Genomic DNA, 27,999 nt, shown 5'->3' with positions numbered 1-27,999 from the left:
ATGTAAAATATAGATCAGTAGATTTCCAAGCAAATCTGACTATTGGAGACGTACCTAGCCATCATCTGTTCCAAAATTCTCTCCTTTAAATGAAACGTAGTAGAGCTGACACAGCATTTCTACATTGCCTTCCTATCATGCTTCATTGGTAATCTAAAGAGAGCATATATTGACAGAGTTCAGTGAGGGAAAACTCAGTCAGTGGCAGTTATGAAGAGATGTGTTGCATTACAGCACAAGAGCATGTTGTCTGGAGATGGCTGTCTCTGGCTTATGTGGAAATGCACACAGAGTGTATTGTAATTATCTTGTGTAGAAGGAGGAGGGAATGTTGCCTCCACACACACTGGCTCTTTAGTGTTTAGATGGAACTTGGTGCGGCTTGAGGGAATTTTCTTTGTTGTTTACTGAAATCTGTTCAACTATTTATCTAAACAGGAATATTATGGGTGAATCTTAAATTAGTAAAAGTGATAATGATGCATTATAATGATGAACTGCAAGAAAGAAAGTATAAAAATAAGTAGAAATATAAACAGATTCTGTATAGGTGGTTTTAGGGTGTTTTGGTTTTCTTTCTTTTTTTGACTTTGCTGTTAACTCCTCCTTGTGATTACCATCAGAGATAATAAGTTCTTACATTCTCCCACAGATCCTTCCACATGGTGGATCATCTTCCAATGTGAATGGCGTACCTGAATCACTCCATTGCCAGAGTCCCGAAGGTAGAACAGCAATAGTTGCTAACAACTGCATAAATTTTGTTGTAGGTGACAGTTGGGTTAGCAGTTTTACACGGTTTCTGATGACTCCAGATAATGTTTTGTTCTGAGATGTTTGATAACTTGTTGACAACCTTATCTTTGAAAAATTGTGATCACGTTTTCTGTATCAAGGCAGAAAAGCTAGGAAATATTATTTCTTTCTTTTTATGTCAAGTAGTAGCATATTAGTGGACCTTGCTCTTCAACAGTCACTATTAGGAATTTGAGTGATTTTGAACATTACCTGCATAGTATCACAGGAAATGTCTTTGTGGCTGGATTGTAAGTGGAGCCCTGCTCAGAACAGCACATTGTACTTCAGGTAGAACCTGAAGGAGGTGATCCTGCCACTTTACTCTGCTCTTGTGAGACGTCACCTGGAGTACTGTGTGCAGTTCTGATGTCCTCAACATAAAAAGGACATGGAACTGTTGGAACAAGTCTAGAGGAGGACCACGAGGATGATCAGGGGACTGGAGCACCTCCCGTATGAAGACAGGCTGAGAAAGTTGGGGCTGTTCTGCCTGGAGAAGAGAAGGCTGCGTGGAGACCTCATAGCAGCCTTCCAGTATCTGAAGGGGGCCTATAGGGATGCTGGAGAGGAACTCTTCATTAGAGACTGTAGTGACAGAACAAAGCGTAAAGGGTTAAAACTTAAACAGGGGAAGTTTAGATTGGATATAAGGAGGGAATTCTTTCCTGTTAGGGTGGTGAGGCACTGGAATGGGTTGCCCAGGGAGGTTGTGAATGCTCCATCCCTGGCAGTGTTCAAGACCAGGTTGAACGAGGACTTGGGTGATATGATTTAGCGTGAGGTGTCCCTGGCCATGGCAGGGGGGTTGGAACTTGATGATCTTAAGGTGCTTTCCAACCCTAACTATTCTATGATTCTATTCTAACCACTAGCCCATAAACTGACCTTAGCTAAACTTAAGCTTTCATTCCTTACCTCTTTAAAGCAATGTTATATTTTTTATTCTTTTTAAATTTAGTTTTAGAGGTTTTTTTTAAATTTAAAAATACTGAAATAAGCTGCTGTCAAGCTTATTTGCATTTTAGATGTTTCAGCAGCAGCCAAGGGAACCTGAAGGAATTCAGCAGATAAAACTTTTGGGTTTTTTTTCATGCATTGTAGAGGAGCCTTATTTCTATTTTTGCTTTGAGTATGCAAAAAGAGCTCAGTAAATATTGAGACTAAGGACTTCTAATGACATTTATTACATTTAGAATACGTCCAAACAAAAACATAGTAAGGTTTGTTTTGTGCATTAAAAGGTCAAACAACTGATTAGTCTTGTCTTGTTCTTTCTTATATTTGAGATAAAAACAAGGGAATAAGCTCTGAAGAAAACATCTTTAAGTTTTGTTTTGCATTTGTGACTGTTCTGTATCTGTGGAACCCATTGGGGATATATTACATCCTGCTGACACTTCAGCTTGCACTGGTGACCTTTCTTTTTTGCAGGTGTGAATGGAAACAAGTGCTCAGGGTCATCTACCATTCTTGAGAAGTATAAAGTGGGGAAGGTAATTGGTGATGGCAATTTCGCTGTTGTAAAGGAGTGCATAGAAAGGTGAGCAGGAAAACTGTTCAGTACTGCTGTTTATTTTACTGGATAAAGCCCATCCTATTTTCGTAGAAAATGTGATGAGATAAAATCAAAGAGCAGTTGCAAAGTTATGCCTTTAATAATTTATAATATATATAATATAGATAATTCATATATATAACGTATCATATATAATATATGAGGCATAACTTTGATAAGTTATGTTTCTTAAAATTCAGGAGAGCTAGGCATATCAAACCACACAGCTTCCCATGTATTATATTATTCCAGCAAAGGGATACAAGAGCAGCAGAGGAAGATGGCTTTTTATTCCCAAAACTAAAGGGGTTATCTAATGGAGGCTCTTAAAGAAATCCCACAGGTCTTTAAGAAATCCCCTCACACCATAGACTGTTGTGGATGTCAGGAAATTGTATGTGGCACCTAAACAGTCTTTGAGAGACCTCCCTTCTGCCTCAGCAATTCTGCTGCTGTGGTATCCCTACTGCCTGCCGTTTAAATGATTTTTTCACAGCTTTCAGTGTACTGTGGGCAAGGTATTCTTAAAGGCATGGAGTAGGTGGCTGTGCTACTGACTCCCTTGTGCTTGCTTCTTCTTTGAGGTAGTGCTGTGAGACTGAAATAGTCTTGTGCCTGATTTTTCATCATGCAGACAGAAGTCCTTTACAGACCTGTGCTGTGTTACTGCACTTCCTCTGCAAGCTTTGTGTCACACTTTGCTGCTAGTGCAAACATAACCGATGAATTGACTGTCACTTTCTCAGTGTATTTTTTAGAATCACTTTGTGCTGTCTCCATCAATCTGAGTGTTATGTCAGCTTCTTAAATATTATGAGGAATCTCCAACCTGTATGCTAATATTGGGCAAATTCAGCAAATATCTGTAAAAGCCATAAAAGTTAGAGACAGTTCCTATTATTTGATCTCATCTGCTGGTTTTATTTAAATAAAAAGAAAGGTAATTATGAATGGAAACATCTCATTCCAGTCCTAGCAGAGATAAATACTTTTGTTGAGTCATCCAAATGGGCCAGAAGCATTGGGCTGAGGCTGATCCAGAGGCCTCTTCTCTGGCCATTGTTGCTTTTTCCTCCAGAGAATTGTTTATTCACACTGTATCTGGATTGTTTTTCTCCATTACTGAAAATAATATTGGCAGGTAGTATGTAACACAATGTCTAATACACCCTTCTGATTTATAGCAACACATGACAATTGCTATTTTTAATACTTTTTTGAGAAAGTGATGTGCAATCATGCAAAGGTTATAGAGTAACGAATAAAGACTGCAGTGGCAACTCCTAGAGATACTAGTTGAGTACAGTGCTGATAAAGAAAAAAAATGGCTAAATATGATCTTGAAATGCTACAGTTACTGCTGAAAACAGTTCCTGTTGCATATGAACATTTAAGGTAATGCTTCTCATAAGTGTTAACATCTAGACATGAAGGTCTTGATTTTTAATTTAATTTTTTTTTTTTTACATGTTATACCTACAAACTCTGGTCCCTGACAAGCATTACCACAGTGAGCAGTGTAAATGTTCTCACTAGCATTGCTACCCTCAGGTGATGCCATGCCAACCCTTGGCTTGCCTACTGCAATCCTGTTGCTATTCCTTTCTCATCGATTCTAGTTTAAAGCTCTTTCTCAATCAGCCCCACCATCTTACACCAGCAAAAGATGTATTTTCCCCTTTGGGTCAGGTAGATCGTCAGGCCCCAGCATACCTTGTCTTCTGAAGGGTCTTCCATGGTTTAAAACCCCAAAGTTTTGGCGCAGGCACCAAATGAATTGATGCTTCACAGTGTTTTCCCATGTACCCTGAAACTGGCCACAGATCCTTTCTTATCTGTAGACTGAGCAATATTTATGAAAGATAACAGGCTAAAAGAATAAGATAATGTAATTTTTTTTTTCAGGAATATTGACTGTGCTTTTTGAAAATCACTTAAATTCTGCTGAAAATAGGACAAAGGCTGCTAAGTCAATTGGGTTTCAAAACCTCGTCTTGTGAACTAGAGAAACAACCTTCCAAATTTTTTTTTTTAATTTTTAAAGAAAAAAGCAAAATTAAACTTAAAAAATCTCATTTAGTATGTGATCTAATCTCTATATTTAGTGAAGCATTATTATGTGAATTTTATACAAAATAAATACACAACAGTCGTTGCTAAGAATAATGATGAGAGGCAATGCCAACTATAAATGCTTATTTTTCAATTTTTATTTATTATTATTTCTAGTACTGGTGTGCTTGGAAGCCTTAGTTGTGGAGCCAGCCTATTATATCATCTGTTCAACAAAAAGAATAAGAAGGTCTCTTTTGTAAAGGGTGCCTATATGTCGTATGTACAGACACGAGCCAACAGATGGACACTGACAGCTAGACATAAGAATACCAGAAACCTGTCAGACAATACTGGTGTATGATAGGCAGTAGTATTAGCTCACAAATTTTGTGGATGTTATCCAGGGTTTTTTCTTAGCTTCTATAATGAAGAACATTTGCAAGAGGGATTTGAAATTGGTTGATGAATTGGCTTAGAAAATGTTAACCTCTCTTTCGACACAGCGTAAGTGCTGGAAGTTTATTAAGTGGGTTTTGCTGATCAGTTGTTTTCAGGCTTTGAGATAATGCACCTAATTTAGTATAATGCATAAATTGTGATTCTGAATTACACACTGTGTTCATACTAGATTTTACATCAGGTCCATAACATGCGAGGATGGCATTTCACAGGTAGCATTTCACAGATAGCATTTAGATAACACTTCTATCTAAAAACCAGATCAGGTTGTAACTATGACAACCTCACAGATACAGCTGCACTTTCAGAGCTGAGATTCTCTGCTGCATTTTTTCAATAATGGATAAGTCAAATGTGAGACATTAATTCAGTTATTTTTTTCTTTGTAAGTTACTATTTTTGAGTAGTGTATCTAATGCCAAATGTATAGTGAAAAATAACCTGGGAGTTTAAGAACATGCCTGACATTTGCTTTTCTAACTGCCTCCAGTGTTTTTTACCATAGATGCTAGTGGTGTTGTGATGCACACTGAAGTCTAGTTACTGACACAACAGAAAACAGTAGCAACAGCAGTTTATGGCATTTTCTTGTTATTTTTTATTATCATTAATATAAATAGTGTCTTTTTGTTGTTGTTTTGTTTTTAAAAAAATAATAATTTGTGGGGTTTTTCTCTCATTTTCTCACCTTCTGGAGAAATGTAGAATATTTTTATTGCTTAGATTGATGAAAGGCAAAGAGCTCCTTTCTGTGACAGTATTTACTGAAAACAATCCTTTTTACTTTGTAGATAACCACCCTCTTAAATGCCATGGGACTTTAGAGGACTGTTATAGAACTCCATAGAATACTTTAAAAATAAAGAAAGAATGAAATAGAAAAGATCAAAATAAGTGCCTAGTAAATTTTGTGGGATTTTAGACTAGTCTGTAATAAACTATGGGGTTTTAGCTCTGCTGGATCCTATTGAATTTTTATGCTAGGGTATCAATCTTTCTTCTGCTCACTTTCACATAAATGTGTATGATTTCATCTTTAAAGCCTACCAGTTGAACAAAGGTAAGTGGAAGGCTCAAGTCAAATTTTGCATCTTGCATTACAGAAGTGACAGAGAGTTGTGCCAGGTCACAGAAGAATGAATTGCAGCTGGAGCCTGGGATTTATACAAAAAGTGAGCTGGGCTATGGTAGTCAGGGAAACAGCAGGCACAGATGCTGCTGAGAAAACAAATCAGGTCCTTTCTGTGAATTCTCTGTCAGCAACCTCCATGAGTCAAGGCATTCTCTATATTCTTACAGATAATGCCACAATTTGTTGATGAGTTTCTAATTAATGGTTCCCATGTTTTTCTTGCTAGATCCACAGGAAAGGAGTTTGCACTGAAGATCATAGACAAGGCTAAATGCTGTGGAAAGGTAGAGTACAACAATTTGCATTTATAAGAAAAATAGCAGAAGCAGCACTAGCAGCTGCTCATTAGTCATCAATGGTGGGGGTGTTTGCGTTTCTGACTGTTTTCAGGATATCTGTTTAACAGAATGATAGAGTATCCAAGAAGTAAGTAATAAAAGTAGTGAGTGTTGTCTACTAGATAATAGAGTAAAAACCAAATTGATGTCTATTTTGTGGGACTAACAAAGGAAATGCTAGTATATGTTCAGAATGCATTACATTTTGATCTTAAAATATTAGGGAGGAAATTTGCAGCTGTATGTGTGTTTATATAAGTCCTGTCCCTCTCTGCCTCTTATTTCTGTCTATGCTCCTTTTATACGCAGAACATGGACTTGGAAAGAAATTTGCACAACGGTTTATTTCTGTTTATGAAGTTTCACCATCCTATACAGCCAAGATCTCTTAAAAGAAGTTCCTTAAATTTTCTTTTTAATTCATGCTCAAAACAAAAAGTCCAAAATTTTTTGCCTAGCAGAACAGCATGTTACATAATTGAAATAAATATCTGGGTGTGTCAGACAACACCTTTACCTTCCTCCCAAGTACACAGATTATTAAAAAAGGAAGAAAAGAGCTCAACCTACAGCCATGAATTTAGACTAAATGTTGGAATAGATAACAAATGAAGTACTTCTATTTTCACTGCATTGCAATGCCTTAAAAACAAAGTACTCTTACAAATCAAATGGATTTATTTTTTGTTTAGTGTTAGCTAGAAGAACACTGAGGGCACAGTATTAATTAGCAGTCAAATGCTGGATTAAAGTCTCTTTAAGAGTAGTGAATATGCCAGTCAAAGATAACTGAGAATGTGGACTTTTTGATGCAAATACTATATTTTTTTAATGATTGCACTGGAATGATTCTGGAGGTAACTTTGCAGCTAGGCCAGGGTTTTAATTTAAAGGTACCCTTTTTGTCATTTATATAGCACAATTCAGAGCTCCAAATACTGAATGTGACCTTGTAGGAAGATGTAGTGAGTCTGTATGACATTCTTTGTATGGTAATGAGCTGTATAATACTGTACACTAATGTACTACCTGCTGTGATGACTTGCTTTAAGTAGAGGTTCTCAAACAAATGTTTTATCTATGCAGATTTTAAATTGTGTATTAGGTGCTAGGAGATCAGTGTTTCTGTTTCCCCATCACTTTGTCTCATATTCTCTAGGTTTATTTGAGGGGATATTTAGAAGGGAACCTTAAAAACGTATAACCACAAGAAAAAGTGCTAGAATTACTGTTTTGAGATTAAAATGTTGTCCTTTGGCTGTGGGAAGGGGAACACAGTGTGTTTCACTGAAAAAGAAAACTTCTGGGTGATTTGTACAGCTTGCAACTTTAAATGGGTTTTATTACTTGTCTGAGTCAGCTGCTTAGGTATCATAAATTGGGATGGCCCAGAGAGAGACAGTCCATTTTATATAACATATTTGAGACAGATTTTCTATTTATATTTCTCACTCCTTTAAAACAAGCAAATAAAAAATATCAACCCCATGGATGCATACTTGCCTGTTTTGAAAGGACCTGTGTCTATAGCTACATACAGATCTATGTGTATGTGTAAGCACAAGACTGTTGTCAAGAAGATGTTGATACCTGCCTGGTAGGCGGCAGAACTGTCCTGGAAGAGTTCCAACAAAGAAAATAACTAAACTTTGCTACAGCTTATTCCTCCCTCACTCCGTTTCATGTGCCAACATAAGCCCTGTCTTAAAAACACCCATCTGGCCCATGTATGCATGATTTGTATGTTGCTCACTGCTCTTTAGCAGTTTATCTTCAATGTTCTAAAAGTTTAATCCAATTGATGAATGTATTTTCCAGAAGTGGCTTAAGTGTTAATTATACAATAAATTATCTGTAATTAAATTGTATTAATGTAGACTGAAATCTATATTGCACTATCCAGGAGGACGTTATAAAAAGTTTGAGAATTACTATTTTTTTTTTTTTACCTGACAAAATACAGCAAAAACAGTGAGGTGGTTGAAAATAACTAACTAGATACTAGTATTTTGAGGACAGGTATTAAAACAGTAGGTCAGAAACATTTTGGAGCCATTAAAAAAATAGCTTATTTTAAACAAACATTACTTATTCCTGAGTTTTATTTAAAATGATTAACAATTGAGTCCAGTGAAACCAAGAAAGTGCAGGTAAAGCTGTTGTGCCTTAGTCGTAATAAATTTGTTTTCTGTTCTTTAGGTAGATAAAACTGTAATAAGATTCTGGGTCTTGCTTGTACTGTTAATGCTAGTTTTGAATTTACAGGCTTCCATCCATAAAGCTTAGTATGCTGTGGCTGTTCACTTCTGTCTGTTGATGAGATTCAGCACTGTGTTTAACAAAATTGCTTCATGTTTGTTTGTTGTTTTTTTTTTCTCCAGAGCACTTTGCTTGGAGCAGACATGTATTTGTTCAAAATGACAGTCGATGCTCTTTCAAACTGAATTTCAAAGGTGTGACTGTTTAACCCCTATATGCCGCACCATACTCTCACAAAATGAGATGCACACATGGCATGTGGTTTCTGAGTTACATAGCCACATAAAGCTTTGGCAAAAACCCAATGCATCTATAAATAATAGATCTGGAACTAGAAGGTGAAGTAGCATAAGATCTTCAATCACTGCCTATGCACAGTTGATCATACCTACTTGTAGTGCTCTGCTCACAAATGCATGAAGTGCATGCTTACTAATCAGTGCATTACACATGAATAAGTGCCAAGTCCAGTGCCGTGATTTGTTATCTGCCAAAGTGTGAGGAAACTTGTTTTATGCAAGCATTGCTACTTATTTTGCAGTGAACCTAAATACAATATCTGTATTCCAATACACACATATTATAAAATATGTATTCCAATATAAAAGAAAATGCAAACTGTTCTTCACATGAGCGGAGTATGTGCTTTTCTTCGTTCTTCAGTGTTAACCAAGCTAAGATATTCTAGAAAACAAAATATTCTGAAACTAATTTGTTCTTGAAACCCATAGCTTCCTCAGAACTATAGCAAAGGGGAAATTAAACTCAGTCGGTGCTATTAATCTGTTGGAGCCACAATGACTTAACTGAGCCATTACATATTTTGCAGATTGTAAATCTGAACATACACATAAAATGAATGGAAATCTGTAACCAAAGCAGTTACATTTTTTCTGTATATAATCCACAACTTTTTAAAAAAAAATAAAGTTCTTGAAAATAAATCCTAGATAATCTGTCATGAGTAACCTACACTTAATGAGACGAGAAGGCTAGAGAGGCTCAAGAGCATGTAAATTGTTGATGGGGGATGTCAGGTCACAATGATCCAGCTTGGGAGAGAGGGGATTCTGAACTTTATTTCACCCCATAATATCCACATAAGAATATAATCTGCATTTCCTGAATTGATGTCATGTTCTGGGATATGTATGTGAAATATGGTAAATTAAATCTGTTCAATGATGAAGTACCATTGAGCTAAAATAAAAGTTAAAATCCAGCATCTGACAATAACTGTCTGCTATATAAATTAAACAGCAAAAAGGGTGCTCACTGTTCAAGGGATCAGCACTCAGCTGATCAAAGGAAAAGTGAATTGGCAATTTCAAGTCTATTCAGGTAAATGTCTGTCCTCCTTTCTGAACAGGAACACCTGATTGAAAATGAAGTGTCTATTCTGCGTCGAGTGAAGCATCCAAATATCATTATGCTTATAGAGGAAATGGACACCCCAACAGAACTCTATCTGGTGATGGAGCTTGTCAAGGTAAGACTAAGGAGAATTTTTCTTGCTAATTCTCTGTGTTGTGTGGAATCTGAGAAGTATCTAGGAACATTAAGATCATGAGAAAAATAATCAGCTAAGATTTCATTGGCAACTTGTGTGTTTCATCATGCAAATACTCTTGTCAATCAGTTATATTAATGGAATTTATGTCTCTTCAGTTGCACTTAGAATTACTTACACAGATTTGAGGTATTTTGCTATGTGAGAAGTGGATACTGTTTTTTATATCATGTTTACAATATGCAGGGGGTAATAGTCATAGGCATTTACTGACAGAACATCTGCATTTATTTAACTAGTATCTTTATTTAATTATTTGCTTTAAGGAAAAAAAAATAATAGATTTATCTTAGTAGAAAATAGATAAAATGAATAGTTTAAATTCAAGTGATTATGGCCCAGCAAAATTTAAACTCAAAAAACCTCACCTGTTTTCAGGTGAGGTTTACAAGCTGTATCAAACATTCACTCACCTTTTTCCAGTTCACCAGAAAATAGATGCTGCTTTCATACATGTACAGAGAAAACAAAATCTTCATTTTGCTGTCACCTTGTGAACCAAACACACAAGTTTCAGTAAATTTTAGTCATGCACTCTCGTTTGTTTTCTGTACATAGACAGCAAGAATACACCGGTTTGATTGGCATGTCAGATACAAATAATATATATCATCATCATCATCACTTTTTATTTGTCTAAAACATTTTTACATTCAGGAGTCCTTCTCTAGAATGGTTGCCAGCCTGAGAAACCTCTAAATGAAGTCTGTAATTGTTGAATTCATTTATTTCTTTAGTCTGCCCATTTCTCTCTCTTTCCAGATGTTATTTTTATATAGTAGAGGATTTTTTGGTTTTAAGACAGTATTTACACATATATATATATTTTAATACACCACCATCTTGGCCCCTCTTTCCTGAATTGCTGCTTCTCTTCCACATGTATTGAAATGCTTGGAATGCCACCCGCAGCTCAGACAGATCACTCCTACAGATGTATCCACGGTAACCATCATAGAAACACCCACATAAAATTTGTGGCAATGGCTGGGAATGCTGCATCAGTAACTTGCTTACATGTTGTTATGTATTCCAAGAGGAACAGGGCATCCATAATCAGAGACTGCACAGCTGGCACATTTATAAATCACCTGTAGATTCTGCACTTAAGTGTATTGTAGAATCATAACCATCATTCAGCTTGGAAAATATCATGCTGATGTTGTTTGTCCTCTTCAGCTATATTTATTTGATATTTCTGCATATATCATAGAATCACAGAATCACAGAATGCTTTGGGTTAGAAGGATCACCTAGTTCCAACCCCTCTGCCACAAGCAGAGACACCTTCCACTAGACCATGTTGCTCAAAGCTCTGTCCAACCTGGCCTTGAACACTGCCAGGGATGGGACATACATCTACAGAAGTATCTATAGAATATTCAGTATCTACATAAATTCCAATTTGCATTATAATTGCTGCATATTTGTTATGTTAGGTTTTTTTTTATTATTGCGATAGTTTATATTACTTTAAGCTTTACTCAAAATCAGGGCTGTTGTTTTGCTACATAAAAGTATTAATAAGATGGAGAAAAGGGAAACTGTATGCCTGTACCTGTAGGTAATGTAAATGAGTGATCAAAGATAAGAAGATCAACAGAATGGAATCAAGACAGAGAAAAGCTGTGATTTGCCTAAACTTAGACACCAAGAGCCTGGAGTACAGTTGAGAATAATGTAGAATGCCCAAGTTGCAGTCTAGTACTTTGGTGACAAGATCATATTTCAGCAAAATATTTTTTTTACTGTTTAACAGCTACTTGAGATGCCTTTTGCAAAGGAAGATTTTACGCAGTTTTTATATGAAATCATCATCTTTATTATTTTTCATGCAGTGATCTATTATCTTTCCATTTCTTTAGGGGGGAGATCTATTTGATGCTATCACTTCTTCTACAAAATACACAGAGCGAGATGGGAGTGCAATGGTCTACAATCTAGCCAGTGCACTCAAATACCTTCATGGTCTCAACATTGTGCACAGAGATATCAAGCCAGAAAATCTCCTGGTATGTCCCATTTATTTTCAAAGATTTTCTCTTGCTTTGTTCTCAGTAATGCAAATGCTTGTATATAAATGTCAAGGAGCTGAGCTGAGAACAGCAGGAATATTAATTTAAAGCATGTATGAAACAATTCTGCCACGAGATAGTAGTCATCATAACCCAAGTGAGCTGTAATCAGACATGTTCTTATACCTATCTTTATTTACATCTTAATTGGTTGCCATTTGGATAAGCAGGAGTGTTGTCTCATAAACCAGTTAATTTTAAAGCTATATCAATGAATTATTTATTATAGCTTGCAAGTGGGAGAAAAGGTGGGCTGAGTGCCATTTCTTTGAACCATCATATGGTTAGCATCTGGAGCAAATTTTTTTTTCCTCTTTCACTGTCATAGTAGGAACATCTTTCTGATGTTTTACCAGTATTCTAACCAGGAATTAACTCTATCTATACATTTGTTTCGTCCTAGGGTACTCACTACTTTTGTTTCCAGCAGAGACATAAAATAATTGTGTTGACAAGAATTACCATGAAGTCTGCTTTGGGAACTGCTTAGACTACAGTTCACAGAATGGGAACAGCATGCTGTCTTGCTTATACACAGAGGTTATATTTATGTATTAGATACCGAGTATTAGATACTACGTGTTATACAATGAGCAGGGCTCATTGTCAGTCTTCCCTGCTTGAGCCACTGTCATCAGGAGCGCTAGTAGCTTTCACCAACACACAGTAAGCATTTCTTAAAGCCTTCTGTGGTGTTTATCAATCCTGTTCAATGAGGTTGCAACTAGAGTAGGAGTCGTGGCTTATCCCGGACCAAATTTTGAACTGTTACAAAGACAGCATCAGAACCTGAAAATATTTTTCCAATTAATAGTCAATTCTTTCCCAACTAATTCCACTGACAGTGTTTAGCCATTTAAATAAGCCCTCAAATAAATTAATTGTTTAGCAAAAGGAAAGGGGAGAGTGTGTGTTTCGTCTAAAAATGTAGTCACAGCAACGTGGCACTTAAAGACAATGAAGGTGGAAGTCACACTGTCAGTGCATCTTCAAACACAGCCAGTCCAAAGAAATTTTAAGCTCTCATTAGTGATTAAATCACTTATAAATAGGCACAAATGTCCTTTCTGCCTAGAAAGCCTAAAGAGATTACTCAACAGATGCAAATCTTATTCACTGTGATTGACAGTGGCAGAATGCTGATATAACATACTGGCATTGAATGTAAATGCAAATAATTCCCATCAATTGCTACCTATAATTGCAAGTATTTAGTTCTACTACTACTGAGTTAGTAGTTAGTTTGCACAGGGTCATCCCGCTGTCTGAATTACATTCTCTTTACCTGTCATGCATTTAAAAATACAAAAAATAAGAGTAATAGCAGATACGAAGATGTTATATGAAGGAGAACAAGTGTTTCCATTAATTATATGAATTACACAGGAGAATGAAGGAAGGTGTTGCTGCCTTACAGTATTTAGTTGTTTGAGTAAATCAAATTAATTCAGCCATTCTGGAAATTCTGGAGTCCTACATTCTAGAAAACTAGATCCCATTGAAATCATATTAATGTAAATGTTTTACTTTAAGAAAAAAACTGAGATTAGTTTCTTAGGGATGCTATCATCTTTGCCGTATCGAAACATTTGGGTCTGCATAGAAACCTAAACGCTTCTCTGTTAGCTTTCTCACTCCCATACTGAACTTGCCTAGACTAAGTTTAGGGAAGACATTTGCCTATGAAAATTCAGTATGCAGACTAGATTTACGCTACATTAGTCTCAGAGGTTAAACAAATCTGATTGTAGCTGCCAATCCCATTTTAAACTCTAGGTTGCAATCAAATGGAAGTATAGTCTTATATTTTTCATAATGTATTTAAAACTTCTCAGCATTCTAGGACTGTTATTTTTCCTCCCCTTCCAGTTGCTTAAGGCTGTATTGTGGTCTGACCTACATAGCTGGCAGACAGCTCCCATGAACACTAGCTCCAGCTTCACTGTGGCTATCAGTGGTCATACCATTTTTCTCTTCTTTCCCTACAGCACTGTGGAAGTTACCTCTTTGTCCTGATTATTATTTTCCAAACAAATTAAGGGATTTAAAAAATTCAGACGTTCTTCTCCTCATTCTGTTTTTATTTTGCTGGTTCTAGGTATGTGAATATCCAGATGGAACCAAGTCTTTGAAGCTAGGAGACTTTGGACTGGCAACTGTGGTTGAAGGACCTTTATTTACTGTCTGTGGTACACCCACCTATGTAGCTCCAGAAATAATTGCAGAGACAGGGTAAGGATGACTGACTGAGACATAGGTCTTTTAACCAGTTATATTTGGCAGGTAGCTCCTAAGTGTTGTAAGAACTAGAACGCTCTGACAGGCTGGTCCTTCATTGTTTTGAACCAAAGCACTTACGACAAAACAGGCATCATTCAGTTCTTTGAAAAGGCCAGTTTCCTCACTCATTCTGCTCCCAGGATTCATCTTTACCTCCTTGTCATCTCCCTAGGACCAGAGCTGTGGAGTTTTATTGGTTTGTGTTCCCTGCCTCACCTCACCATTCAAAGCCCATTGTACTAGCTGTGGCAGATGGCTGGGGAAAACCAAACAAAACACACTGTTCATGTTTGAAACAGAAAAATTTATATGGGAAGAGATTCCAGAGGTCACTTAGTCTAAACCTGTTCTCAGAGCACATCTAAAGTAACCTTGTTTGGGTGACACATGCAATTTGATAACTGGTGGTTTAATTAAACCACCCCATTTTTCTGTATTTAACAGGTGGTTGCATAAATACAAAATAATTTTGTAAAATGGTAGAATTTCACAAGCCATCTTTCCTTTTAGACCCATTAGACCTCAGTTCCATGATAACTGGCTCTTGCCATACCTGTGACCATCCTGAATTTGGTCTTCCTAATGCAGGGAGGTTTGTTGTATTGTTTCATGCACTGTTCAGTGCACTTGTCATATCAAGACATACTTCACAGCTGCAGTGAGGTCAAAGGGCACTTCATCTGCATGATTTAGAATTTGACAAACAATCTCCTGGATAGAAAGGAATAGGAAAAAAGACCTCTTTTTGACCTCTAGCATTTTAATTTCTGTGCTTTAAAAGAAAAGTGCAGTTCTTTTTTCCTGCATTATTCGCTCAAGAGACTGGAGATTTGGTGTATTTCTTGTTGCTTAGCAACACATGATAACCTTACAAATAGTTACTCCACTGTGGAGACTAAGGAAGCACATCCATGTCTTTTATCATTAGTGATTCTGGATTGCGAAACCTTCATGCTGAATTGAATCTGAGCATATTCAGAAGACCCTGGAGAGCCTTGAGGCTTGGGGTGGGGGAGAAAAGAAAAGAAAGAAAAATGATGTTATGGTTTTCTAACACTGTGAGGGAAGCTAAGTAAAATGACACAGGTACAAAATATATTTCTACATCATCAGCAAGTAACGTAGAGCAGATTCTCAATATACACTCATGTAAATATAATCAGTTTTTTTTATTGAAATGTCTTCTTTTAAAAAAAAATAAAATCTAGCACAAGTAACAGTCTTGTTTTCTCAGATATGGCTTAAAGGTGGATATTTGGGCTGCAGGTGTGATCACATACATACTGTTATGTGGATTTCCACCTTTTCGCAGGTGAGTGTCCCTGTATGTCCAAGCGAAAAAACAGTAAAGAACTAAGTTCTGAGCAAATCTTGCCTACCTCCCTGAATAAGGCATCCTAGGGAAAAAAGTTGATTAGACCGACACGTTTTCTTTGCTCTTTTGTGCATTTTTGTTTGTTTTTCCTTGTCGCTCTTGTCACGTTTTGGGATCAATTTTGCTATCTTTCTAACGGAGCAACTGGTTTACTGCTGCGCTCAGGGATATCGTTGTGTGAGGGAATAGTTCCTTCTTTAGCCCGCGGTGTATTCCAGTTCAGATAACGTGTATACTTTGCCCTCTAGTGTTTCTGTTTGGGCATAGCAGCTTACTGGTTTGTGGCTTTGAGAGTGAAGGTTAAATGGTAAACGGAGGTGAGGGGAAGAATTTATTTATGCTGCATTTTTAACCTTGTTAAGCTTTCTGATAAGTGCCATATGAGCGATGGAGCTTGCAAACGGAATTCTTGCTATTCAGTGTCACAACATGTGTGAGTTCTACTAAAAATTACATGGATATGCTTTGTGCCTCAGCAATTATTTTTCCAGAGAATGAGAAGGAATAGACACATTTTAATAGAGAATTCACCTCTTAAACATAGAAGTTATTTTTTTCAGTCTGTTTGTCCACTTTGAGAGGAAAATACTTAGCTTTTAACTAAAAATCATCAGACTGAATATTTTGCAAAGAATAACATAAAAACAAACACCAACGGAAAAGAAAAAAAAAGAAAGAAAAAAGCCATTTAGGTTAGGTATTTATTTTTTGCATGCGGTTAATTCATGTTTAAAACTGAAAACAGGTTTTGAAAGATATTTTATATGAACAACTAGCAATTGCTTTGAATAGAGTTTGGGGGGGAGGGTGGGAGGGATTGGGCATGAAGAGTGTCCATGCCATGCTATTAGAATCAGGTCTTTACCAAGGTTAATAAATATTTATTGCAAAACCAACTTGAGAGGTCAGTTGTTCATTACAGAAATAGGTTGGGTAGATGTTCACGGTGGCTAGGGCCAACAAACAAGTTAAGTTAAAAAAAAACAACAAAAAATGCTGCCATTGATCTCTGAATATTTATGATACCATGTTTTTGAAACAAAAATACTTATCCTTTCAGTATCAGTAGCCTGCCAATATTCAGTAAATTAAGTGTATCCTGTCTTTTCCATATCTTCCCTTTGAATTTTTGAAAATTCTCCTGTTGTGACATTTTAACAGAAAAGGCTCATTTCACTACCCCTCTCCCCCCCATTATGTGCTTTCTGCAGCAGATCCTTTAGAACTAGGCTGGCAAGTGACTTATTTTTTAATCATCTTTCCTATGTTAGCTATGCAGTCTCTATTCCAGTGGAAGTCTTTTCATATCAATATGTACTTTTCACCTCGATTAGTTTTTTTTGTTCTCATCACTTCTGAGTGCATAACTATGGCAAACACCTCAGAAACGTTGCCATTATAAAACTTGCAAATTATACATTTGTAGTAGTTGATATAACATCATTTCTGTTCCATCCCCAAATCAAGTTATACATTCACATGACAAATTGACTTCTCATGGTCTTTTTCATTACTGCTGTTCTACAGTGAAAACAATCTTCAGGAAGACCTCTTTGATCAGATACTTGTTGGGAAGTTGGAATTTCCTTCTCCCTACTGGGATAACATCACTGATTCAGCAAAGGTATTTATTGATATCTTTTCTACCTGAAATAGTGTTTCCGACAAGCCACGGAAAAGACTGTGCACAGCTGGAAAGCCAGAAGGGATGATTCAAAACAGACTCTTACCCAGTCTTCCAGGTGCTGTGCCTTTTCAGTTAGTTAGCTTAACTGTGCTTAATGAAAGCTCAGATTTTGCAGGCTATCATGTTATTGTTTAAGTACATGTAGCAGAATTTTGACCGCATTCAGTGGACATCACATGCTATTCAGTTTACTTAATGATGGACTGTTATAGCAGGTTCAGTGCTTCAGCTGTAAAGTAAGTGTCTCTGATTTTTTTCCCTATCACTCTTAAAACTATTGCTATGTGGAGTGAATGTAATTGACATATTTGTTTCTATTTTACTTGAGCCAGTCATTAGAAATTTTCAACGGGTGCAGTCAGCTCAATTTGCCATTGCTAATAGTTCTTATGTTATTGCTATTTGTGTTGAAAATGGTTGTGTTTAAGATAAAGTTATAATAAGTGCATTGGTTCTTCATCTTTCTTTGCTGTTTGGGTTACTCTTTGTGCCTCTTCTTTGCTTTTCCCCTTGGTTACAGGGGCAACGGATACTAGCACAAATTGGTCCTTTGGATTAGCTGCAGTGATTATCACTGTGGTTGGAGTGGCTGCAGTGTCTGCCACTAAGATTGGAATGGTTGCAGTATCTGTCATTGGGGTTGGTGCAGCTGCTGTGCTTGGCAGTTGAGTAGCACCAGCAGCTGTGTTATCTGTTGCTGTCAGGGTTTGAGTAGCTGCTGTACTTGTTGCTGGGGTTGGTGTAGTTGCTGTGCTTGGAGTTGGAGTAGCTGTGTCGTCTGTGGCTTTGCCCTCGGATTCAGAGACATCTTTTTCCTTTTCAAAGTGCTGGATAGTTGTCCTGGGTTTAGCAGTAGTAGTAGCAGTTGAACAGGGCTCTGTAGGCACCTTCAGGGTGGTGTGGGCATAGGCAGGGGTGTAGCATTTAAGGCCAACTTCTCAAGCTAATTAAGTAACATACTCTGAATGATATCTGAGGACTCTAATTAGCATGTGGAGATTATTTGTTATCCAGCCAATGAGAACTTGCATTTCTTTTGCTTTTCCCAATGGCTGTTTATCCATTTACCAACATTTCCCAACCTCTAGTCATCTCATATTCTTCCAGACATGCATTCTGAACAACCAGGGCCTTCAATTTTGGTACCAAAGATGACCTTTCACTTAAACTTACACAGGCAAAATAACTTGGATAATTGGGAAAACTCTGAGTTAGGTATCCTTTTATCTGCTTGAAGGTGCCACTTCCCAAAACTGAAGTCATGAACTATCTCTCCTTGAAATACTCTTGGTAAGAATATGAAGACTGAAAACTTGGAGGCTATCAAAGGTTTTTTGAAGGGGCATTTGGCTCAAAGGACATGAAGTTGATCATTTAGGAGGGGGACATAATTGTCTTAACAGGTTTGCAGAACCAAGAATTACACCAGTAAACTAGTTAGTTATGTAAGAGTAAACTTGAATGAATAAATAATTGAAGTGAGTCAGTTTGAGTTGGTTTGTTGTCTTGGGGTTTTTTATATGTTTGGTTGGTTGGGTTTTCTTGCATGATTTTTGGGTTGGGTTTTTTTTTGTTTTCTTTTTTTATTTTACTCATTGCTTTGTATCAATGACCTCTTAAGCTTATCGTATCTGTAGACATTGTTAATCGAAGGCCCATGGAAGTATTTTATAAAGCTAAAGACATCTCCTCTAATGCTTCTAAAATATGATGAAAGCTACAATACCAGATCTTTTGGGATTAACCATATCATTAGTAGAATGTAGAATTAAGCATTTTCTTCTCTTTCTATCATCTTATCTGCTTTTTCCTATGCCAGGTGATCTGTAGTTGCTGAAATGAGTTAAATGTCTTTTATTGTTCTGGAGCAAAACCAGAAGCGAACATAGTTTTTTCAACTAATTTCAGCAGTTTCTTGAATTTCAGATGCAGTTTCTTGCCTCTGATATGTACTCTTTAGATACTGTTACTGTTGTGCATACCCATCGAGGATTTCATCCATCCCAGGTTTGTTTTCATACTAGCCACCTGCATGAATATACAGAGAACAAACCGAAACATTATGGCTTACTTTGTCAACGTTTTCTTTTTATCTGGTTTCAAAAGACTCGGAGACACATGGATATGATAAGGAAGTTGATACGAAATATGCTGTCCTGCATACTCTTAAACCTAAAGGGCAAATTTTTTTGTGCCACTAAAGTCGCACTGTTATCAGTGTAAGCTGGTGTTTTTTGGTTTTTCACACAGGCAGCAAGAAAATTGCACTGAGAAGAACTTGGTGCAACAATATTTTCAACTGGAATATCGTTCCCCACTCTCCTCAAATTTTTCTCTTTTTTCTTTTTTAATAAAGGAGTTAATTAGCCTGATGTTACATGTGAATGCTGAAGCTCGGTACACAGCAGCACAGATCCTAAGCCATCCCTGGGTGTCAGTAAGTAGATTTCATTTGTCTTTAATTTGATATTATATCTCTAAATCTAACCATTAAGGTGTAGTTTTCAGAACCAGCAATACAATTCTACTATGCTCATTTCCATTTATTGAACTACTGGTCTCATTTCCACATTGAACAGCAAGAGTCTGAAGTTAGCTTCAGCTCTAACAGCACCACTGTTAACTTCTGTGTTCTGGAAGAGGAGAGTGAGGGTATCACTTGCTGACAGCAATTACTAGGTGCTGGGGTTTACTATAGCCCCGCTTAACACATGGCAGGCAGATGTGTGACTTGAACACCTTTTTTGTTATTCACATTCAACCTAGAAAACAGTCATCTCAAAAATGTGTATGTGGAAACACTGTTGTGTACCTTGGCATCTTACTTGCTGCAATGCTACTTAAAGTACAATCTCCTGTTTCTGTAACAAACTTCAGAAGTTAATTAAAATTAGCAAATAAAATACCTAATTTAATGTAGGCACTAAGCTGATGGCTGCTGGGTCTTTCACCTGTTTGGGCAGCAACAATGGGGAACACTAAAGTGCATTGCTTATTGATTTAAAATCAGTTCATTATTACTAAACACTACGTTTAAATGTACATAGTCAATGATTAGTTCCACACACATTTTAAAAGAGGGACTGAATATGATCTGTGGAGCTCCCTCAAACAGGAGGAGACAACTGTAATGTGCCTATGCATACAGTTCCTCTCAAACGTATTTGAGGTACTGTATAATGTTTCCAAAGTTAGGACATGATGGCCCATTTAAGATTTAAAAGAAAGCCAAAGGACAAATATGTTTTTTAACATGATTTCAAGCATATTATTTTTAATTTGCTTGAATGAAACTTGCAGCTTATGTGGGACAAATCAATGGACTGAAAGTATACAGCATCTCACAGCATTTTAAGAAACAGAAATTCATACATGAAACAGTGATTGCTCTGCTTTTTTCCTCTGTAATTTGGCTTAATACTTTTGAACTATACCTCACATAGCAGAGGGTATTCGCTTTTCAGCTGCCTGTCTGAATGCTTACTTTGCATTAAAAAGCAGGAAGAACCCGAGGATAATATTCAGTTACCTTCAAACATACTTCTTTTTTTCCCCTGACTTGAATATTTTCTTTATTCTTAAACAGGATGATGCTTCCCAGGAGAATAATATGCAAGCTGAAGTAACAGGTAAACTGAAGCAGCACTTTAATAATACCCTACCCAAGCAAAATAACACATCTGCTGGGGTTTCTGTCATCATGGTAAGAGAAATGAACATTTTTATACATTGACATTATACTTTGCATATTTTTCTAACAGTGCTCTTTGAGCATGTGTGGTGCAAGAATAGCAAAGCTAGAACAGTCTTTAATTCTAGTCTTTATTTATGTATAGTGTGGATTGTCTCATCATCGCTTGAAAGCGACCAAGTCTATCAATGCGCTAGCTAAGCTACAAAACCAAGCTTTCGAACAGAAACATGTAAACACCAAGTAGTTTCATGTTAAAGCTAATTAACGATTTGAAATCTTTCCTTATAAAAACTGTAATCTTTCATCATGCTGACCACCTGGTTAGTTAAGTAGGCTCTTTGCCTCTGCCCAACCAAGTATAGCTTGGTCTTAAGCCTAGTGTTGTTGAACACTACGCTTGCTGGGAAACAAGACTCCATTTCAAAAAATTTCTTTGTAGTATTGAATGTTTACCACATTCATTTTGTCCCAGTCTAACCCCTGCTATGTGCTTTCTGTTTCCTAATGAGGAACTTTCTTCAAAGCATTTGAAAGAACCCTGATGACCTATAGTTGAACTTACATAAACAGCAATTCCAGAAGGCAGATGTGTGAATCATGGTAGAAGAAATGGGGTTTACTGTGATCAGTACTCAGAACTCCTCAGAACTTGTAACTGACCCTGCACTTTTGTAGAGAATATGCAACTGCATTAGAGGTTGAACTGCCATTCTGTTCTGACTGTGGTCCATTCTTATCTAATGCAAGGATGGACACCGCACACTTCAGTTACCACAAAAACTAAACTTCAGTTACTACTACAAAAACACACTTCAGTTACTACTACAAAAACACTTCAGTTACTACTAAAACCACCTATGGTAGGAACATCACGGTGAATTCCACCCTCAGGCATCTCCATTAGTGTTAATTACTCTCAAAGTCCAGCCCACTATTGTTAACAAAGAATTGTCCTAATCATCTGAAAGTAGGTAAATTAAAATTATGTTTCTGATTATATATACATGATTTTGCAAATACATTTATATGAATTAAATAGGCAAAATATTAAATGTAGGAAAAGTGATAAAATAAAAATTAGAGAAGTCAGAATGTGGATTTCAGGTTCATGCTGTTGTCTACATTTCATTTGACAGTTTGACCTGACAGTTTGAGAGGGACTTCAGAGCTTCATTCTTTATACTGTTGAGACTATGGATAAGCCTGAAGCTGAAAACTGGTATAAAATGCACTATATGTAATAAGAGCAATTTTAATTCTAACTTTCAGCCCCTCTCCAACTTGCATGCCACTTAAGCCTGTCTCAGATCTCTGACAGCGTAGCTTCTGGCTTCTTATTGGTGTGGGTTTTTTTCCAAGTCTGTTAGCTACTGACATTCCTTAAGCCAGGAAGGTACACCTCATTGAAACTTTGCATTTTCCCTTTTCCTACCTTATTTCCCTCTTAAAGGAATGGAAGGATGTAAACGCATAATTATGTGTTTCTGGATGCAGTTCCTAGTTATTGCTGAAGAGAAAAGCAACTTCTCGTTCAGAACACTGTAATCTAATGAGGTTAACCCGTCAGTTTGTTATTCTTGCCCCAGTTTACCTAGAGCATTGAAATCTAGTTTTCTTCATGTCAAGAAGTTCTTGTGCTAGCACTCATTGCTTAAAAACATTCAGATTTGGACAAGCACAGTATTGTCATTCTCATATATTGCAGTGCATTGCTATATTAGTCCATCTGCATATTAAATGGAATCCCTTTTAGCATCACGTCATTCAAATATTGTCATCTGGTCAATGCAGATAATACCATCATGTGGCAGATAAGTAAAACTGCACATACGTACCTCAGTATTCTTGCACAGGAGACTCTTTCTGCCCCTAAAAGCATGTTGCTTTTACTGATTTTTTGTCAATTTCAAAATGTTCTGTAAATCTAAATTTGTTGCAATTGTGTTCTGCTTAAAGTAAGTCTAGTTTCTGTCCCTTGCTTCCTTCCTTTTTCCTCCTTTCCCAACGCCTGCATTGCTTTCCTCTGAGTAGGTCCAAGGCAATGGTACGTACTAACTGCGATGCTTTGTTCTGCTGCACAAAAAATACATGTCCTCCATTTTTAACAAGAAGAAAGGAGAAATAACTCAACCAGTCTGAAGTGGAAAGAGTTTTACAGCCACACAAAAACAGTAAAGGAAAAATCTTTCAAACGCTGTAATTGTAAAGAAGTTTTCTGTATTAAGTGTTGCATATTTGAAATATTCTAAGGAAACACTGATGTAACTAGCTATTTTTTTTGCTTCCTCAGACATGTCTTGGTCTGCTCTCCTGGGAATAATTTTGTCCATATATGTATCTTGGAACATCCAAAAGCAATCGTAGGAAAAAAAACAACAAAACCAAAAAAATCCAAAACCACTAAAATAAGCAGTTTCCATTTGAAATAAAAAAATTAATTGTAATTTCAGCCTTTACAGTATCACAGAGCTAGTCAGAAGGTAATCAGCCCTAAATTCATAAAACGTCATTCTTACTTAGCAACAGTAAAATTAAGCCTCTTCTTCAATCTTAAACCAAACCAAACAAAAACCTCTAAAGCCCCCAAAACCCAAACTAAATTGCATTACACAAGTATGCACTGTGAGGACAGCATAGGAGAAAGTCAACCATCAGCACGAACTGAAAGCATTTCCTTTCCTTTTTAAGTAACTTATCCTACCACTGAAATAGCAGAAACCTGTTTATTCACAACCCTTTTTCCAGCAAGTGAGAGAGGAAATGCAATCCTGCCAGCATAGCAGCTATTTTAATAATGATAAAACTATTTCACATCATAGCTAAACTCAGAAGCCTGGATACACCTTAGCTTATCATTTCCTTGCATGCTTCATTTGCAAGAGTTGATTGTTAGTAGCAGAGAATTCAATTGTGTACTAATTTTCTCCTTGTACCTCGCTGCATCTAACTCAATTTAAAAACAAAGAAACAAAACCCCACAAAACCCACCTGTCCTGGGTTCAGCATAAACCATGACACCACTCCAAATCCAAAACACTTACCCTTTACTTCTGGGAACTTTTATACTCAGTACTTTGGTCTGAAAAAGCCTGGCAGGAAGGCTCTCCAGGTAGGAGGTGTATGATGAGGCTGCTTGCTGCTTCCTCTGCCCCAAGCACATAACCACATAATTATACAATGTTAGAGTAGTTTCAGCAGGAGAGTCTGAGACTGATTCCAGAGCAATCCACCACCTGTACACCTGCAAATTCTAGAAGCCCTCTGAGAAAATCAGCTACAAATCCAGCTATCTTTGCTAAGTCAAGAAAAAAGCAGAATTTGAATGCGTGTATTCCATAATGAAATAAGTTTTCACTACCAAGCTCCATGATCAGTCTGGTAAAAAGAGGCTAAGTAAGTACCTTATTTTAGCTGTCCTTGATGACTTGATGCAGTAAAACACATCTGAAAAAAAGTACATGATAAATTTAACTTGCATCAGAAAATTATTTCAGTATCTAAACCCACATATTTTAGTGAATAGTGTATTGCACAACTGCCACTAAAAATGCAGAGAAATTTTCACATTGATAAAGCGAGTACTCCTGAGCAGTCAATCAAAAAAGGAAATTGCTAAAGAAAAGGCAGAGGACTTGACCCTGCTTCACAATTAGCACATCCCAACTCAAAATATGAAATTCCACATAAATGTGAACATAAATATAAATATAAACCACAAAATGCTTCCACATACATATGCAGGGGGTGCCACAGAGATGGAACATGTATTTCTGCTCTGTTCCTCAGTTCAGGTGTCCACATTTGTGGATTACTGTAGGAAGCCCAAGCTGTACGTGACCAGCGTAGGTGTATCCTTGCATCATTCCTCATAACTGGAAAAGCTACAAACATTAATTTGTATTAACTTAAACCAGTATTACCACTGCTTCTTAAAGATCTTCCACAAAATAAATAGTTAAGACAAGAGGTGCTGGATTTATAATTATCAGTATCAGCCTTCAAACTGTGAAACAAGACAAATTACGCTGTCCCTCCAAGTCTTAGAAAGCAATTTTGACATATGTTTCTGACACAAGAACTACTGCATTTCCCTCTAGGTCACTTTAGACATTCCACTAGCAATTAAACATTACACTGTGGTTTAATATAATTTGCAGTATCCTTCAGAGGGTATGAAAGTTGTCAGCTTCAGCAGACACCACATACTCCAGATAATCCACCTATTACAGTTCTCAGTTTTCATTCTAACCTGCTACTGTCTTCTCCAGTAAACTCTTTTTTTTAGTATGCAGAAATGATGCCCTTTTGTCACTGTGTCAGCATCATGAGAGGCCATTTACTTACTCTCAACAATAAGCAGAAAAGTAGACCCTCTAAGGGGCAAAAAATTGTTAGGCTTTCATCTGTCATCTTCACAAACTTCTTTACCATGTGGTTTGTTACAGGAAATGTATTATTAAATTTTCACTAAGTATCATATGAGTCCTTGTGTCTGCAAAAACACAGGTACGTAAATGTTACTAATAGCTAGTATGCCCTATCATAACCATTCAATTTTTTTCCACATCAGACTTGAGAGACAAAACTTTAAACTCATCATGGCAAACATATGTCTGGAAGATAAGTTTTCCTTATGTTTTCCAAAGTCAGCACCATAAAAAGCTGCAATTAATTCTATATAAGATTTCTAATGTTATTTCTCCTTTTTTTTCTGGCTCTAATGCATGCACTTCATGTCTTGTAGATTGTTCTAACCCTTAAGAAAGGTTTTTTATTTAACTGCTATTTTCATATGTTGCCTTGGGTTTTTTGTTTGTTTTTAGAACACAGCTCTAGATAAAGAGAGTCAGATTTTCTGCAGCAAGCGCTGTCAGGACTCTGGTAGAGCTGGAATGGAGAAAACTTCTGCAATTACTGCTGCAGCTGATCCTCATGTGGCCGGGTCTGAGACCCTCTTCCCTGCTGCTTCTGAGCCACTCAGATCCCCCACGCTCCCTGCCTCAGTATCTCCTGAGATTGCCGGGGATCAGCCTGGTGCATGGAACTGATGAAACCAAATCCAACTGAAGCTCCCTAGACTCTCACCACAATTTCTCGTTTCACATGCCAAGTCTGTTTTCAGTTTGCGTGCACCCTCTCCTGGCAAGCCCAAGGCAGGCTCCGTCATGGGAGACTGATCTAATAGTGGGTGAGTGATAGTGTAGTTTGAGTGCTCTTTGCCGGTGTCTTGAGAACAGCAGAAAGATTCTGGCAATGTTAGATGATTTTTAAGTTATCTGTGTTAGTTTAATTAACTGCATTTCACACAGCCTTGGGCTCGAAATAGACTAACTTATGGTGTAGCTAACCATGTTTTTGTACGAGCAGTTAGACAATGAACAGTTACCTGGCTTCACCTCTCCAAGCAGGTCCTATGCTGTTCTTCCGAGTGGATTTTTCAGAAAAGTTGGAGAGAAAGATAAGGGAAGAAAACCTGCATTCACTTTCTATTCTGATGCCTCTGTTTTTAGCCAAGTTTCTCCTAAACTTGAAGAGGCAAAGTTTCACAAAAAAAAAAAAAAATTAGTGGACTAACTGTAAAAAATCATGAGACAAGCACTGGAGATAGAGGAAAGGATGGTTGTTTTTGCATCATGTTTGTTATCTGACTTGCAGGCTGCAGGGTAGTTTAGATAATATGAATTTAAATAAAGTGACTTGGGATGTAAACACGAGCACTGGACATTTATTTGTAAAAAGGACTGGAGTCAAGGAAACCTTTTTGTTCTAGCCATTTTCTATCCTCACCACAAGTGTCCCATCCACACCCTTCTCCAAGGTCAGACTACCTATTAAATAAAATTACTTTGGACCTGTGAACAGAAAGCCTGCTGCATGTTATCTCCACTAGGATGAATGGAGCAGTTCCTAGTTCTAGGGTGAGCGGATAGAGGAGTTACTACAAATAGCTGCTGTCAATAGCTATCAGAGGTTTGTCAGTGCTATCCCCCTGTTCACCTGGTGCGGGCACTGGAAACAAGGATTGGGGAACAGCTATCCTTAATCTGCAGTCACAAGATAGATGAGGTGTTCTCTTTCCCATAATGCCTAGTTCAAGATAGTATGTATTCAGCTTACTCTTTTCCTTTGCTCGATCTTATGAATTGGTCATAGATCATTTTCTTTCTTAGCTATACTTTCTACTAGAATTGTAAAAGACGGACCTGCAATAAACTTTCTTCATTAAAATAAGCCATTCATTTCTTTGAGAAGTCAGTTATTCTGCCAGCAAAATTGTTGTCTTATTCTCTCTGGAGAGATGGAACGGCCAGGTACCTACCAAAATGACTTCATAAAATTAACATGAGGGATTCCCATAACCTTTTAAAGTTCATTGACTCCTATGGAAGATGCAGGTAAGACATGACTGAACATGAGTGTTTCACCTTCTGAAGATGCAATTAAAGGGTTCACTGGAGTAAATTCAAGAGATTGGGACAGTATGGGAATGGCCTCTGTATAACATTATGTAAATTTATATTTTGTTACAGTGCAAAAATGTGAACACTTTAACCTTACTCAGAACAGAAACTAGCAGGAGTCCATTAGCTAGCCATGGGTGCAGTTGGTAAATTCTGTAACAAGTCTTAGACTAACCTAAAGAAAGGATGAATAATTTCTGATGGAGTTGGCTAACCAGTCACCTACAGCAAAGAAAGGGAGCCCCTGACAGAGAAGACAGC

At 37.1% G+C, this 27,999-nt stretch overlaps 1 protein-coding gene across 6 annotated transcripts in view; it reads left to right on the top strand.

Moving 5' to 3' along the window:
* The window catches only part of DCLK2 (doublecortin like kinase 2), an 88,541-nt gene extending 61,029 nt beyond the window's left edge, over positions 1-27,512 (top strand). For 2 of the 6 annotated variants that reach the window (XR_009741215.1, XR_009741214.1), the window contains 12 exons: positions 653-725; positions 2,230-2,338; positions 6,226-6,283; positions 9,966-10,085; positions 12,032-12,178; positions 14,340-14,473; positions 15,756-15,833; positions 17,424-17,520; positions 19,940-20,020; positions 21,170-21,286; positions 22,414-22,496; positions 26,101-26,205. Coding sequence is in view for 4 of the 6 variants with exons in the window: in XM_061440947.1 (XP_061296931.1) it covers positions 653-725; positions 2,230-2,338; positions 6,226-6,283; positions 9,966-10,085; positions 12,032-12,178; positions 14,340-14,473; positions 15,756-15,833; positions 17,424-17,520; positions 19,940-20,020; positions 21,170-21,286; positions 26,101-26,325 (1,239 nt within the window). In the remaining 2 variants the exon portion in view is untranslated. The other 4 variants (XM_061440947.1, XM_061440937.1, XM_061440964.1 and 1 more) reach the window with 3 other exon arrangements.
* The last annotated feature ends 487 nt before the right edge of the window (positions 27,513-27,999 follow it).

This window comes from Pezoporus flaviventris, unplaced genomic scaffold, assembly GCF_033815535.1.
Source record: "Pezoporus flaviventris isolate CSIRO_AGI_PZ_B2104156 unplaced genomic scaffold, CSIRO_AGI_Pfla_v1 ptg000002l, whole genome shotgun sequence".
NCBI lineage: Eukaryota > Metazoa > Chordata > Aves > Psittaciformes > Psittacidae > Pezoporus > Pezoporus flaviventris.
The sequence above is the reverse complement of the archived record's forward strand: the minus strand, read 5'-3'. Positions and strand labels throughout refer to the sequence as shown.